This window comes from Cucumis melo, chromosome 10 (genome assembly GCF_025177605.1).
Source record: "Cucumis melo cultivar AY chromosome 10, USDA_Cmelo_AY_1.0, whole genome shotgun sequence".
NCBI classification, from domain to species: Eukaryota; Viridiplantae; Streptophyta; class Magnoliopsida; order Cucurbitales; family Cucurbitaceae; genus Cucumis; species Cucumis melo.
The window spans coordinates 3,298,440-3,315,860 of NC_066866.1; the positions used below are offsets into that span (position 1 = coordinate 3,298,440).

Here is a 17,421-nt window from a genome sequence, read left to right on the forward strand (position 1 = left end):
AAATATATATAAATGATACACAATATATGAGTATTACTTATAAAAAATATCTAGGTTTGTTTTGAATTGTGTGATAGCACACCCAAGTATTCAATCATAAGTTGTCATCGTTGTTAAGTTTTTAAGAAAAAAATCTCATGTAGATGAAGAAGTATAAATAAATGATATAATATAATTTTCATTCACAAGAATTCATTGTGTGACAAAATTAATGCAAGGTACGAGTGAGTTCAATCACCGAGTGTAATGACTCTTGTTCCTAATTACAACATGAAGATACATAACATTTCCAAAATATATAAAAAATAAACAACACCTATATAACATACTTGATCATGACCAGATTACATTAATGATTTATCTAAAATAAAACTGCACATTTTTGTATAGTTAATGCAAAATCATACACACACATATATATAACATCATTATTTGAAAATCACGTGATCTAGACCCCTTAATAGATCCATTTCTATTTACATTCGTGTCTCTTATAGTTGTGAAAAGAAAACATAATGATGAATTGGAGAAGATATCTATTGACGAATAAGGATTGAGTATTATTCTTCCTCCATAATAATGGAGTAATGTAATTGTAGAAAAGAAAGAATGAGAAAAATAATATATAAATATATATACAATTATAAGCCTAACCTGACAATGATATATAGTAAAGAACACAATTTAAGAAAAAATATAGAATAATAAAAGTTTATATATTGTGATTGAAGGGTTTTTAAGTGGGGAACAAGTACTGAAACCGTAGGACCCTTTTTTTATTTATTTAATTAATATTTCCCCTTCCCCTTTATATATTCTTTCAACACTCCTCATTTTTCTCTACTGAAAATTATAATTATTCTTTTTTAATTTTAAGATCATCGTCAATGGAACAACGTCTTAGTTTGCTAGCCACAACTCATCTTCTTCAACACACTCTTAGAAGTTTATGTATTCATCATAATTCTCATTGGGTTTATGCTGTTTTTTGGCGTATTCTCCCTCGCAATTACCCACCTCCTAAGTATATATATATATATATCTTCTTCTTCTTCTTCTTCTTCTTCTTCTTTTTAATTTCACTTTCATTTTTCTTTCCCCTTCGATTAATTTTCTTTTCTTTTCCATCAGATGGGAAAATCAAGGTGCTTTTGATAGGTCCAGAGGAAACTGGAGGAATTGGTATATTTTTTGTTTAATTTTATGATTTTTTAAAATGAATTGCACAAAATTAGAATTTTTTTTTTTTTTTTGGGTAAGGATTTTGGTGTGGGAAGATGGTTTTTGTAATTTTGCTGCGTCAGCATCTTCCGACGACATGGAGGGTTCCGGCGGCGACTTTCCGGGGTATGGATTACAGCCATGTCGGGGTTTACAGCCGGAGCTTTTCTTCAAGATGTCACATGAGATCTATAATTATGGAGAAGGGTAATTACTATATACTTTTTATATAAAAATCCTAATTAACTTTGATCATGAATTTAATTTTGTTTTAATTAATTATAAGCAGATTGATTGGGAAAGTTGCTGCAGATCGAAGTCATAAGTGGATTTATAAAGAAACCAATGATAATCAAGACATTAAATTTTTACCCACATGGCATAATTCCACCGACTCTGTAAGCAAGCAAGCAATTTATTACATAAATTCATGCACACATTAAATATTGTAACTATCATTATGGTGTGTTTAATTTTGTTTTGCAGCATCCTAGGACTTGGGAAGCCCAGTTTCAGTCAGGCATAAAGGTTCCAAATCATTATTATTATACTAAAACTAATTCACATTTTCCTTTTTTCAGTGCAAAAATAGGTCAAATATATACCTGCAATATATATATATATATCATATCATAGGTTAAAATGTTTTTCTTTTCCCAACAGACATGAGCGTTACATGTACAAGTACTATATTATATGTACTAATCAAGTCGTTATTATGTTTAGATTGATTGTTTATATATGTAAAATTTTCAGACCATAGCTTTGATCGCAGTCAAAGAAGGCGTCGTCCAATTGGGAGCTGTTCAGAAGGTTATCTCTCTATGCCCATCACTTCATGTTCAATTAATTTCTTATCTTAGAAAAATTACATCTTAACAATATACAAGATATTGTCGGAATATCTATCACTTCAAACACCGGATCTTGTTAAGTTGTATATATGCATTTATATTATTTATGGTTTTTTTAGGGTTTAGAGATATATGCTATATATATATAAACTCTTGAATTCTATCGTGGCCTCTAGTTATACGATGACTCTACTTCTTTCCTTTCGTTCATAAATCTATCTGATGTATTAACGAACTATGTAAATTTGTATATGTTCATTTTTCTTACGGTAGAATTTTTTATAATATAGATGACAGAAGACTTAAACTTGGTAGTACAGTTACGGAAGAAATTTTGCTACATTGAAAGCATCCCAGGGGTTCTATTGCCCCACCCTCTATACTCATCAATTCCTTCGTCATTCACGGAGGGCGGGGTAGGTATGACGACAATGGCGTACGAGAACCCAGAGATGGGGCGGTTTGAAGGGAGCGGTCTGGGAGGTTCTGTAGAGAGTTTAGTATACAACAATTTGAACCAACAACTAAGAATAACGCCATCAATGAGCAGTCTAGAAGCGCTTTTAGCAAAGCTACCATCGGTTGTACCGGCGAGTACTACTGGAGCAGAGGCAGGAATAATACGTCCGCATTATCAATATCAACATCAACATGAGTCGGAGAGTTCAGCTCAAAAGACTTTGGAGCTTTTGGCAATGGAAAAAGTAGCAAAAGTAGAGATGAATGATGATGATGAGGATGATCAGGTGGCTTATACTCAACTTCTCCATCGTTATCATGATTGTGATATAACTACCACCTCTTCCCATAATAATCATGGATTTTAGTGATCCTTTTTCGTTTTTTTTTTCTTTTTTGCTTCTCTTTTTGTGACACTATCTGCTCTATATCATTTTCAGGATATTAATGATCACCATTAATTAGAAAGTTAACTCATCTTACTAATTTCTTTTTCCATTCTTTACTTTTACTCAAAATGTGTTTGATTCTGACTAACATGTTTCTTTTAAATGACTGATGTTTCTTTATGTTTATCATAATGTCTTGAGTCATCAAATCTTAATTTTAAACTCAGTATGTTTTGATATAACATAATAAATTAAATATACTATGATATACTTCAACCTTTGAGGCTGTTTGGATGGATCTACTAATCTCTTTTTATATTAGTTTCTTATTCAACGTTTTTTTTTTTTTTTTTTTTTGAAAGGAAACCGCTAGATAGGACTTAGGGATGAACCTAAGACCACTCTAGACACACAAATTTATTAATGAAGGGCTAGAGAAAAGCCCAAGAGTTAATTGCAGAAGTTGCTAAGATTTAAAGCAATTGTAGCAGCCGAATAATTTTTAAAGTAAGAGTCCCTACTGCACCAATTGCCTATAAGGATTTTACAATCCTCCCACATATTGGCAGTTGTTTTATGAGAGCTAGGGGATCCAAAAATTCTAATATTTCTTTCACACCAAATTTCCCAAAATAAGGCTATGATTCCACAAAACACGACCTTGCGTTTCGGGCTGAAGCAATTTGGTGACCGGAAGAAGGAGAACACCTCCTCCAGATCATCGGTGCTGAGAACCAAGCTGAAAGCATTCTGGAGAAAGGACCATAATGGCTTCACAGCTTCGCAACGGAGAAAGAGGTGGGTTCCTGATTCACTATCCTTCTTACAGAGAACACACCAGTTGGGTTGGAGGGAAATATTGGGCATTCTTTGTTGAACAACCTCCATCGTATTTATTCTTCTTTGTATCAGACACCACATGAAAAATTTGATTTTCATTGGAATGGTGGACTTCCATATAATCTCAAGAATTTTGGATCGAGGGTCCCCTGAAGATTGATCCAGCTGCCGAGAGATCAAGACTTTTGCAGATGCAATGGAAAAGGAGTTTTTGCTGTCTGGGGTCCAGGTAGGCTTGCTTGAACCTCTATTATATCTCGGAGTAGGAAGAATCTCTAAAATTTTTGCCCATTTGCTTCTTTCTCTATCGTTTAGCTCTCTTCTGAATCTTATGTTCCATTGGCTATCGAGTGTGTTCCACGCATCTTTAACTGTGATTTCTTTGTCAAATTAATTGCCTCAAAGGTTGAAGTATATCATAGTATATTTAATTTCTTATAGATCACTTGTTTGTCAATTTTAATTTATCTTGATACTTAAGTGTTCTTGGTGAGTGTGACATAAGATCATGGGTTTCGGTTTCCATAAAATGAAACAATTTTGCATTTTGCATTGCACGTGAGTTAATAATTTAACTAATTGTAAAGCTGTGAAAATGTGATTCATTTGGTTTTCTTTCTTTCTTTTATTTGCTAACCTGATTTTTTTCGATAATTGATATATATGGTTTGAATTTCCTCATTCATATTATTGTTAAATTAAACAAAAAGCTTCAAGTATATGTTGTTTTTTATTTTTTGCAAAAAGAATACTATGGTATGGATCAATAGGCCATGTATTCAAATATCTTGATTAAGATGACACATTTTAAATATGTTTAGCTTAATATGACAAACAAACTTCAAGTACTCAACGTAGAATTTACTTTTCTCAATTTCATGGGAGTGGAGTAGCTCTTTAATTATCAACACAAAACTCAAAAGTAATTTTGTCAATATTTCAAATTTAGTGAAAATTAAGTATAATTTTTCATTTTTTTCATTAAAAAAAAAAAGAAAAAAGAGATACTTTCTTGACGTATGTGATAACATACACAGAAAGGATGGGTCTTCCCTAAAGAACATACCTAAGATATTTGATTTGACAATTTAGACATAGTAGCCAAGAGGATGGTATATTCTTTCTCCAATGTTGATATATATTTCTCTTTGTTTCTAGATTTTTTAACAACGTAGCTGTAGGAGAATACTTCACCCAACTTTCAAAATGACTTTAAATTTATATGTGAAATGTGTCACGGCTAACCAAAGAACGTTAAAGTTTCAAACTCACACCTTACCACTAATGAATAATCTTTTTCTATATACCCTTACACGTGTTCTCCAAAACACTAATATCTGTTTTTCTATGAGCAATAATCCATGTCTAATTACTAAAGGCATCATAATTTACAGTGTTAAAAACTATATAAATACAAACGAACTAAAATTAAATAATTGTGAAGATAGAAGATTGTAGTACTTGAGCTCACCTTTAGGATTTATGCCATTTTATATGGAAGTTATTTTTATAAATTACTATTAGTTCTCGTTCGGACATGTTATTTGTTTGAACATCAAAAACAGAATATCTTTGTGAAGAAAAAAAAATGAGAATTTTAGTTGATGTTCATAAATTTCATACAGAAAAAGTGGTTTAGGCAAGGAGGTGTGTATATTAGTTAACCACTATAAGGTCCTTTTTGGAGACATTTGCAACTCTCGTGTCCTTTTCAATTCGAGTCATGTGGGTTTGGGCATCCCAATTGGTAAGGCCTTTTCATTTGTCACCAAAATGGCCCAATTTGATCAGCTTTTAAATGGGCTCTTTGTTGGGCTAACCAATAGCTAACCAAATGGACACATGACTTATGGCATATAGACCCAATTTTAAATCACTCTTTTCAAACATTTTGAAATGATCAAAAAAATGTAGAGATTTTATAATGTATAACCATTTTGGTATAAAATATTAAGTATATGTCGGTTTATTAAGCAATTTGCAAATATAGCAGTTTTTTTATTTTTTTAAAATATATTCCAATATTGCCCTTGTTTTAAAAAGATATTGGCGCGACTTTCTCCTCCTCCATTTCCCTTCTGCGTGATTTTCTCCCTTCTCAAATATATTCTTCAGATTTTCTTCCTTTTTCATCTTTACCATTCTCCACGTTAAGAACACCTTCTTCCGCCTCCAACGATGCATTCTTCTGCCTCCAACGACGCCTTCTTCCGCCTCCAGACGCCTTCTTTTGCCTCCAACCACGCCTTTTTCCGCCTCCAACCACGCCTTCTTCCGCCTCCAACCACGCCTTCTTCCGCCTCCAACCACACTTTCTTCTACCTCCAACCAATCGTCATCTTATTGTCTATTTTCTCCTACTTTCATTAAATCATTTGGTATGTAATCAGATATTTTTTAAAGATTTTAGATTTGATCTTTCTTTTTAGTTGTTTCCTCTTATTTTAGTTTTTCTGTTTGTAATCTTTGATTTTAGTTGTTTTCTCTAATTTTAATAATTTTTCAGTTTGAATCTTTGTAGAATATTTTTTGTCGATTTCATGCTTTTAGGTTAAAAGAATTACATGTTCCTTTTATTATTATTCTGATATGACTTCATCTTCTTGCAGAATTACATGTCTATCATTTTCTATTAATGATAGTGATAGACTTGTATTCTAGTGTATCATTGATAGAAGTCTATCACTAATACACTATGATACAAGTCTTTAATCACTAAAAAAAATAGTTCTATATTTAGTTTTCACACATGAAAATGTAGGTGTTGTGTCATTAAAATAATTAAAAGTATGTTTTTTTAATGATTTTAACATTTTTATAATCACTCTAAAAAATATGGATCATAAATTCAATTAAGATACATATAATTGAGATTAATTAGGAAATTTAAAACTCGAAACTCTTACCACACATACTCATCTCATTTCAAAAGGGTTAACCCTAAATTGAAACAGAAGACATAATATGTAGCTCATCAAAGCATCCTTGAAAAAAATACCTTCAACGAAAGAAAATATTCTCCATAAGAAAAAAACGAAAATTAATTGTGAGCTCATATTAAATACTCTCTGACCGATAAAGAAGAGAAATCTTGAGACAGAATCTCCAAAAGCTATCCATAACAAAACCAGTCAATCAAATATATAAGCGTAAGCATCAAAACCAACCAATTGAAATCGATTGAATCGATTTTGCTCATCCGTGGAGCATGGGCAATTGAAATCTCTTGATTTCTTGGAGAGACCACAAGTGTAAGAAAAAATGTATGGCATAAGTGAGAATGAGCAACCATGTGCATTAGGTTCCCACCACATTAAGGAGCCCAAACCCCAATCCTACCAAACACCAACCAACCACACATCGCTTCAACAACATTCATCCTTCAAACTCTATAAATATTTCAATTACAAATGAACGTTTTTTAATTCCAAATATGTCTTAATTCTCCATCGTCTGACACTTTTATCTTCTTAAATTATATACCGAATGCTTCTCCATTGCATTCTTAATCTAAATTGGTGTGTTATTTGCAAAAAAACTCAAACAAATTAGTTTTGGTCCCACCTCAAAGGTGTTTCGCCTTTTACATTTCTTAACTCTCTAGATAATTCTCTTTGATAATCTAATAGTGCACCTATCAAAAAACTCAAAAAACAAAGATTCTTTGGTGCAATTTGGTCGATGCAACTATATAATGTTAGGGTCGGAGCGCAAAAAAAGAACATATTCAAAAATATTGAGAAATTTTCCGTCAAAATATTGAGAAATTTTAATTAATTAGTTGAGAAATTAATAGATAAATTTAGCAAAAATTGAATTAAGAGTGCATATATTTCCAATATACTTAAATACGGTTAGGATCAAATCATATAAAATTAAAGTTTGCTCAAAAAATTCAAAGTATAGAATCTCTTAGTCGTAAACACATATTCGCTTTGACGTAAATAACATAAAAGATGTCCTTTTCGAAAGTTTAATACCTCCCTAGTGTGTGCATGCATAATTATAATCATGGAAATGACTCCACGACGTGAATAATAATTAATGTGAAAATGTGTCTTGTTTTTATTTCTGATTTTTTTGTTGAATGGATCTGTTTTGAATGGTCTTTATCATCCTTCTTCACATGCCTTGGTTTTCCCCTTGTCCTTCTCATCATATCCCCCCAATGTTCATTTCCCTCTTTTCCCTTATCCTCTCTATACTTAAATTTGTTGATAATCTCGTATTTAAAATAAAAATTACAAATAATACTATTTCATCCTCAACCAATATTGACATTCTATATATTCATATATGTAGTATGAGTTTGTTGGAGTTCATAAAACCTAAACGACTACTTTATTCAAAATATTGGAATATCCAATCAACAAAAATTAGATTGTACCATTTTGATGGAGCATGTTGTGAATTCTACTATGAAAAGACCCTAAGATATCATGATACCTTATACCCACTTCATATAACTCACTTTTCTTTTCACCCATTTTGTTTTTGGGTATGTTTTATGTATCGGAAGTAATTATACCATCAAAATCTTGCATTTTCGTAATTTAATCAATAAATTGATTAATGATTTAAGTATATGTAGTTGCTACTGGACAACGTGGGTAAAATGAATGAAACTGTTATGTTTTGATGTAAATTCATAAGAATAATATATTACTTGTTGTCAAAGCGAACTTAGCTTAACAGTAATTGGTATGACCTTCCATTATAAAGATGTGAGGTTTGAATTTTCGAACCCCTAAATTATTGTACTTAATAAAATAAATACATATATATATAGATCAATCGTAGTTGTTTTCTTAGTATGTTATCAATGTAATGGATTGATTGAAAGTTTCCTTCCTAAATTTAAAATTGAGTGTTCCAGTTATATATATATAGATATATATGTATATATATACATTTTGTGAAGAAACAAATCCCAAATGATTGGTAGAGATATCAAAATTTGGGTTATAATATCTTCAAGTTGATATTTGGGAATTAAAAAACAAAAAATCTCTTCTAATGTGTGGATGGAGAAATCATTATAAAATGCGACATATCATCAATTATGTGAAATTCATTGTTATGCATATGATGATGCGTTGTCTTATAAAATGTATAACATAAATTATCTATATTTTTTATAAGAACATTTTTGCTTTTTTTAAAAAGTACAAATATAAAGATAAAATGAAATCTAGATGTAAGGCCTCAATAAATTGTACACACCTAATGTCATGTCATATATGTACAACAAAAACCTATAAATGTGTTGATATAAACATCTATTACTACAACTCACTAATTAAATTCGGATTAGATATTCTCAAGAAATTATTTGCATTATATATAGAGATAGTTGTCAATATAGAAATCGGGCTTAAAACATTTATAAATACAACATAGTAAAAGATCATGCATAGATGATAAAATTTATATTTGGTTTTCAAAGTTAATTATTTAACTTTGATAGATCATATCAACGATAGAAGTACGTCTATCATTCATGGGATTTGTCACCAATAATAAATATTTTGTTATATTTGTAATTCTTTCAAAATATTGTTATACGCTCTAACAATTCTACATGTTCTTAAATGTCGAAAATTTAACTGAAATAAACGAAAGTATATATTTATAAAGTATATCAAAATTTCTATTCCCGATACAAGTCAATTGTCTTAAAAATTGAAGTTTAAATAGCTTCAATAGTCTTCTCAACTACGATAATGATATTCTGAATTAATATACATATGAAATATGAATGGTGGATGGATGGATGGATGGGTTGAATCATTTAAGAGGAGGGAAAAGAATTGGAGGAAGGGATAAAGAATCTATGAATTGAATCTCACACATTGATAGCATAAATGAAGTGTTTTGAAATATATATATATATATAATATTAAGCGAAAATAATTAAGATAAGTTGGCGATGTGACTCTAAGAGAAAAAGTGTTCATACACATAAACATCTGGCAAACGTGTAGCAGAATCATAATGAAAGATATACACACACACACACACACACACCTATTAGGATAATGAATAATATATAATAATGGGTTTTAGAGTTATTCATAATTTACATGTAAATCATTAGAATGTTTGATTGCCAAATCGGGACATGGGAACATGGGTTGATGCAACACATTTTCTCTTCTTTTCTTTTCTTTTCTTTTAAATATACAAATAAAAAGTATAATATATATATATATATGCATATGCCAATATGTAATATATAATCTTTGAATAATAAAGAGAATTGAAGAAGCATCTAATTGTGTTCCCCTCTCCATTATCTCATTACCTTTGACCATCCTCTACTAAAAATAGCAATTATTAGATCATATATTACACTATATCTCAAAACAAAAGGACGACCTTGTGATTCCCCAAGATTCAAACAACATTCTTTTGCACTACTACACTATCATTTTTTATTCAATTAAATATAACTAAATCACTATCATATGAACAAATATATATATATACTCTTTAAAACCACACATACAAATTATTAATTAACTATAATGATTTTTAGGTAGAAAACACAAATTCATCACGTTACTACTTTTAATGCAGATTATAGACCCAAATTGGAATCTTTTCTATCAAACTAACAAATGAAGAAATGGTTCGTACATGCTTTATCAATAAGTGAGCAATGTCATTTTACTTCTAATAATGCAGGGTTTCCATAAGGCCTTCAGTAATTATTATAGGTTGAAGTTAATAATCCTTGAAATCAAAGACATAAGTGAGTCCTAAATATATTCAAATATATTTGATCGAATTAGACCATTCCTCAAAGCTATTGACTCGGAACATTTCACTAGAGTATTGAGCTTACTAAATTTCTCCACTGAAGCCACAATCTAACCGTAATGGTTTCTAACAACAACCTCAAGTGAATGTTATCAATCTTCCCTAGTAGCACAATTGAGAATGACATGACATAAGAATAATACACATATGTGTAGAATTTTTTCATTTGTCACACCAAAATTTAAAAAAAAAAAAAAAAGAAAAGAAATTAACTTGCTTGAAAAGTGAAAAATTGTTGTCATATGCTATTGGGCTAAAAAAGATGGAGGTAGACAGAGAAACAATCAAGTTTATATATATATATATGTAGAATGGAAAATAGAAATGGGGGGGGGGGGGGGGGGGGGGGGGGTGTAAAAGCAAAAAGGGAAAAGTGAGGGGGTTTGGAAAAATTAGAGGTGGGGGAGGGGATGGGCCAAGGGGAAGAGGATTTGATCCAAGAAAGCTGGCTGGAAGATAACATAGGTTGGGTATGTTACCGGGCCAGAGCATGTGCGCCCCAACGAGCCAAGCGAAGCCAAGCGGAGCCAACTCCTGAAGCACTCTCCCTGGGTCCCACATATTGAAATTTGTTATTGTGGAATTTGGAAGATCGTTGGATGAAAGGAGAGATCGTATCCGAACACGTGTGGGGAGAGAGAGAGAAGGGATTCGGGGACTACGAGGACAGAAGGATAAGTGAATGGCTGGCGTTGGCGTGGGCACCCGAACCTAGCTGTCAGACACGTGTGTGGGTCGTTCAATTTGGTCCCACCCCTTCTTCACCACAATAACGACAAATTTTCTTACACTTCTTTCTCTCTCTCTCTCTCTCTCTCTCTCTCTCTCTCTCTCTCTCCATTTATTTCTTTATTTTATTATTCCAATTACCAAAACTATATCTATTTTTAGTACAACTTCGATTATCCAAACCTTACCCTAATTAACTAACAACCCTTTCTTATATCCATCCATATATAGACATATATATATATATATATATATATATTCAAAAACCTATGTTAGTTTCAACTAAATTTAAATGAAAAACATATATGATATCCTATATAATTTTAAGAAAATTCAGTAGAAGATCCAAATGATAAATTGTTTAAAATGAGTTTGATTTATTAGTATATTGATCTAATCTTTTATATTTAGAAGTCGGAGGTTACCATCTAATTAAATATAATAAAACAAGTATCATGAATAATCGAATTTTAATTCAATTTTTGAGTCATTTAAAAGGAAGAAAATAATTGGTGTGAACATGCGAGCTTAGCTATATTTTTTTTCAAAAACTATAAACTTAATAATCCATCAAAAGATTTATGTCCACAAATAAATGGGTAGTGCTAAAATACACCATTATATATGTATATGAAAAGAGAGAAAAAAAACTTTGGTGTAAAGGAATTTATATATATTTGTATGAATTCATTGAAAGGCTATATGCTACCTCACATGGTTGTGTAATAATCTCTCTCACTATATATATAAATACAACTCAAAAGGAAGAGGGACACTTGAACAAACCCCATCTCTTCCTCTTTCCAAAAATTCCCCATTTTGTATCTCTCTCTCTCTCTCTCTCTCTCTCTCTCTCTCTGTATTTTCTCCCAACACTTTTCTTAATTACCTTTATTCTTTTATAAATTTTTGTTACATCATTTTCTGATCTCCTTAATTATTTTAATTGAAAATGGAACGATATTATAGTATTTGTGAGAGCAACGGAATTGGAAAGGTGAGGTGGCAGAGGAGAGGGAGGCGCGGGGGACGGCACGGCGGCGGCGGGGGGTGGTGGTGGTTCCGTCCATATGAAGATGAGAAAGCTGCAGCGGCTGATCCCCGGAGGACGGAGGCTGAAACCGGACCGGTTGTTCTTGAAAACGGCGGATTATATAATGCAATTGAGGTCTCAAGTTCATGTTTTACAAGCACTTTCCAAGATTTATGACCCTACACTTTCTAATTAGTGATATAAATCTCTATTATTATTATTTTTTTTCCTTTTTCTTTTAATTTTTTTTTCCTTCTTTTTATAATTTTTTATGTTTTTTTTTAAGTCTTGTATCCAGAAAAAAAGAAGAAGAGAAAAATTAATTGGCTTTTTTGGCCACCTCTATATGACATACATACACATTATTATTAAATATCTATATGTTTTGTGTGTGTGTGGGATGATGTATGTATTGTTTGTTTATGTGTAGATATCACATGATTAAATGATATCTACCTACCAATTTCTTCCTCATTTAGCTAACTAAGATTAATTCAAGGTTCTCTCTTCTATACCATTAATTTTATATGGTACTATTTTAGATATTATATAAAATTTATCTATCTTTACCTATTGTCTTAATTTTATGTTCAAGTTGTTGAGTGGATGGAGTGTTTAGATATTATACTCTTAATAAATTGAGGTATGGATTTTGAGTGGGTAACTTAATTATGAATATTCAATTTGGTATTGTATTTGAGAATTTTGTTGTAAAATTATAAACTTTGGTATTATATAACACATATTATGGTTAATAATTCACTTGTTACGGTTGGACATTGAAGAAACATTTTGAATCTTAATTTGTGCATTTAAAGCATTAGAAATTGAGAGATGTGAGTGTGTAAAGATAAGTGAGATTTAGAAGTGGGGTGGTTGAGTTGTAGCCACAATATATACATATATATATATTATAAGATATATACATTCATTTTGAAAAAGAAATTTGAAGAAATTAAAATATCTGGAAGTGAAAAAATAAATGGAAAAAAGTGGAAGAAAATTTTGGGAGAGGACAAAAGGTATTGGTGTTTCAAAATTAAGAGACACAATGGGGTGTTGATTGAAGTATCTCAAAATTACTTCTCGTAAGTGGATATAGAATGCTTAGCTTTATGACTTTTCGCACTTTCTTTTCCATATTTAATATCATTTCTATGTACTAATTTTCTAACCAATTTAATTTTCCAATCCATGAATTTAGTGCAAATTTTCATGTTTTATTTCAAGGTCTTTTTTTTTTATTTTTTTTTAAGGTAACGTCTATGGAAGGTTGAAATTTAACGATTCGGAATGAATTGAGTTAAATTATACTTAAGTTAAAATAATGAATTGAGTTTCTAGAACAAGTTGATTCCAATTTTGAGATTCATGGTTCCTTTAAACTATACTTTTAGGAACAAAATTATATTTCAAAATATACTTACAATGTTGAGATTCATTGTTCCTATATAAAACTACACTTAGCATATTTCATCAACTAATTTATGTTTTTGGATTGGATTGCCAAAAAATGAAATTAAAATAGTATAAGATGGTGCATATTTAGTACAAAAATTTATATGCTAGACCTAGAAATTGACTACTAGGGACTCTTGTTTCTATTAGTATATAATTCAAATCATACCAACCATTTATAATAAAGATTCAATTTATATATATATATATATAATATAAATATAAATATAATTAAGAAAGAAAATAAATAGTACTTTAAGTTCGTTATTATAATCTAAGTTATAATAGTATGTGTTTAAGTTTCAAATCTTTTTAAGTTTTGGAGTGTAGTTTCCTTATGTCTGTTAATCTATTTTAATTTTGTCCTTTTAGTGACCATTAAATATGGTTTGTCTTAAATTTTTATGACTATTAATTTAAATCATGTTTTATTTGGATATACTTATTACATTTAGGGTCTAGTTGACATATATATGAAAATTTAGGGTATTTATGAAATATCGATGTTTAAATTCATACAATTATTAGTTAAAGATTTAAATTGTTCAAACATATTTCTATTATTAAAAATTAAAAAAATAAATGTAAATGATAAAACTATCGAAGATATTTACGATATATACTAAAGTTTTAGATTTTATCGATAATAAACAATTATAGATATTGAAAGAAGATTATTGATATCTATCTGTATGAAATTTAGTTGTATGCAAAGAAATTACCGTTAAGAAAAAGACGAAAATGATACACAAAATTAGATGTGTAAGAAATTTAGTTGTATTCAAAGAAGTTACCGTTAAAAAAAAGACGAAAATGATACACAAAATTAGATGCGATAATTTTTTGAGGCACAAAAGTTTATATAACATAATGGGCAAAAATAAATTATTTTGAAAAAGATAATTAAAAACCTTTGAAGGTTGTTTGGGAATGGTTGTAATTGTATTCTCGTTCTTGGCTAATTCCTATTCCACACGCGAACAAAATCAAAATTTAAACCACGTCGGTGGATACTCAAAACGATGTCCCAAACAGACTACTAAACACCGACCCATCGGCCATCGTTTTTCCTTTCTGGAAGGTCCTAACATTTTCACACCTGGGGCTTCGTCACTCAACCAAACCACTTGATTTCAGTGCCAATTTTGGGCCATTCCATTGAAGTTCATACTCTTGTAAGACCTTCATTCACCCATCTGATTCCATTTCCCCAATGACCCATTTCTCTCTTCTTCTCCTTCCAATGCTATGTCTTTGAGCCACCGCAATCGGGATTCTCTCCAAACTCCATGAATCATATCGCTCATGCAGTTCCAGCTTCATTTCTAGTCGATTTCCCGATGCCCCAGGTAGGTAAATGGCAAGGCCTCTTCATTTATTTTGAATACCAAGTTTTCCACTTCCAATTTGACCTTGAACTGAAGTTTAGGAGCTTTGGGTAGTGAAAATTCTCTGTTTGTAGTCTAGCATTCTCATTCTCACGGTTGATTTTCATTACCTATATATGAATTGTCTTTCTTGAAAGTCCAATATATATATATGTGTGTGTGTATGTATATATATATATAGCTTGTCAATTGCTTGTTCGCTTCCATGCAAGAAGTTCTTTGGCTTAGAGGAAAACAAGGCAGAAGATAACTGTTATTAGAAGGATTTCAAGTAATTGGCTCAGTGTTTGATGGAAGGAAAAATTGCGGTTGGGAAGTAATTATGTTGGTATTTTAAAATGTCTCTTATTCATCCTCAAACCAGAGATTTTCTTGTTAGTCCCTCAATTTCTCCCTTGCATTCTTCTTCATTAGCTTATGACATTGACTACCAAAAACTAGAACCAACTCCTCCATCCACTTCCTCTAGCAGTAAAATAAGCCCTGCAGTTCTTTTAGTTATAGTTATTCTGGCTCTTTTCCTTTTCATATCCGGTCTTCTTCACTTGCTAGTCAGATTACTTGTAAAGCAACGTTCCTCATCATCATCAATATCTGAATCAAATAGCAATAGATTCCCAGAATTGTCTGAATCATCATCTGCTTTTCAAAGACAGTTACAACAGCTCTTCCATCTTCATGATTCAGGTTTAGATCAAGCCTTCATAGATGCTCTCCCTGTTTTCCTTTACAAAGAGATAGTGGGTTTAAAAGAACCATTTGATTGTGCTGTATGTCTTTGTGAATTTTCAGAACTAGACAAGCTAAGATTGCTCCCTAGTTGCAGTCATGCTTTTCACATAGATTGTATAGACACATGGTTGCTTTCTAATTCAACTTGCCCTCTTTGTAGAGGGACCCTTCACATTCAATCACCTGTGCTTGCCATAGAAAACCCTGTATATGGTTTTGAAGATTCAGAAGAAACTGAAGAGTCTACTGAGAATGGAAGATTTGGTATTCTTACAGCTCAAAAAGCTCCAGAGAGTGACATTATTGGTGAAAAGAGAGTGTTTTCAATTAGACTTGGCAAATTTAGGAACTTAAATAATGGTGGATTGAGAGGGTTAGAGAAAGGGGAGGGAGAAACTAGCAGTAGTAGTTTGAATGCAAGAAGATGCTATTCAATGGGGTCCTATCAGTATATTGTGGCTGAATCAGAGTTGCAAGTTGCATTGCATACGAGTAATCGAATCAGTGGGGGAAGTATGAGATTTGTGAAAGTAATAAGAGATTCACAAACTGGGAATTGCCCAATTGATCATGATGATGATGATGCTGAAAGGAAGAAGATTAACATTGGAAGTAAAAACGAAAGCTTTTCTGTTTCAAAAATCTGGTTATGGTCCAAGAAGTCTCGACAGCCATGTTCGAGCTAGTTAATCTTCAGATACGTCAAGTTGAGATCTTCTTACTGTATTTTTGTACTTTCTTCATGAATTACGACCCCATTTATTAGAAAAATGGTAATGAAACAAATCTTTAACGTCAGGATTATCATTTGTTTATAGAATTACCAAGCACATTTGCTTTCTATTCTATTATCTGTCAAAATTGCCCTTAAATGCAATGGTGAGCTTTTCTTTGGCAGTTCATTTCATAATGCTCTCTTCTCTAAGACAAAATCAGATGGTTTATGAATAATAGTTGAGGAAGATAATGGGAATTGCTTTTTCTTTATTATTGCAAGGTCCCATTAAAATTAACTCTTAACTTATGATCAAGCATGGACAGGATTGGACGCAAAGATTGTTTTCAAGCCTAAAAAGTTATGTCATTACTTCTTGAGAGATACGATTCTTTTTAATTATAGGCAAAAGGTCAAATGATTTGATTATTTTTCCTTGATCTACCAACTACTCTTTTATGGGAGGGAGAGATCATAATGGAGAGAATTATTGAAATGTGACGGTGAATTCAAAATTTTGCATCCCCTATAATGTTTAATAACTATCGAAACATTCGCAATTGCGGATGCAAGTATTGCTCAAAGTATTTGTTTGATTTAGATTTAATTCTCAAAGTCTACCAATTGTAATTAAATAATATCATTAATAGTAGTATACTAGTAATAGATTATATCATTTATTGAATTCTATGGATGGGTTTTTTTGTAGTTCTTTAAAAATGCTATTATATATTTAGTTATTAACTCTAAAAGTGCAATATAGTGTAATTACCTACAAAAC

At 31.2% G+C, this 17,421-nt stretch overlaps 3 protein-coding genes across 3 annotated transcripts; all 3 read left to right on the forward strand.

Moving 5' to 3' along the window:
- The first annotated feature begins 852 nt into the window (after window positions 1-852).
- LOC103489025 (protein RICE SALT SENSITIVE 3-like) lies at window positions 853-3,020 on the forward strand. Its single transcript, XM_008448012.3, has 7 exons — window positions 853-1,024; window positions 1,132-1,182; window positions 1,261-1,428; window positions 1,511-1,619; window positions 1,708-1,749; window positions 1,978-2,034; window positions 2,366-3,020. The coding sequence occupies exons 1-7, from the start codon at window positions 888-890 to the stop codon at window positions 2,900-2,902; spliced, it is 1,101 nt and encodes a 366-aa protein (XP_008446234.1). The 5' UTR covers window positions 853-887; the 3' UTR covers window positions 2,903-3,020.
- Window positions 3,021-12,243: 9,223 nt separating this feature from the next.
- On the forward strand, window positions 12,244-12,722 carry LOC103489026 (transcription factor PAR2). The gene has a single exon (XM_008448014.3). It carries the CDS (start codon window positions 12,385-12,387, stop codon window positions 12,541-12,543), a length of 159 nt encoding a protein of 52 aa, XP_008446236.2. The 5' UTR covers window positions 12,244-12,384; the 3' UTR covers window positions 12,544-12,722.
- A 1,866-nt stretch (window positions 12,723-14,588) lies between these two features.
- On the forward strand, window positions 14,589-16,723 carry LOC103489027 (RING-H2 finger protein ATL46). The gene has a single exon (XM_008448015.3). It carries the CDS (start codon window positions 15,532-15,534, stop codon window positions 16,609-16,611), a length of 1,080 nt encoding a protein of 359 aa, XP_008446237.1. The 5' UTR covers window positions 14,589-15,531; the 3' UTR covers window positions 16,612-16,723.
- The last annotated feature ends 698 nt before the right edge of the window (window positions 16,724-17,421 follow it).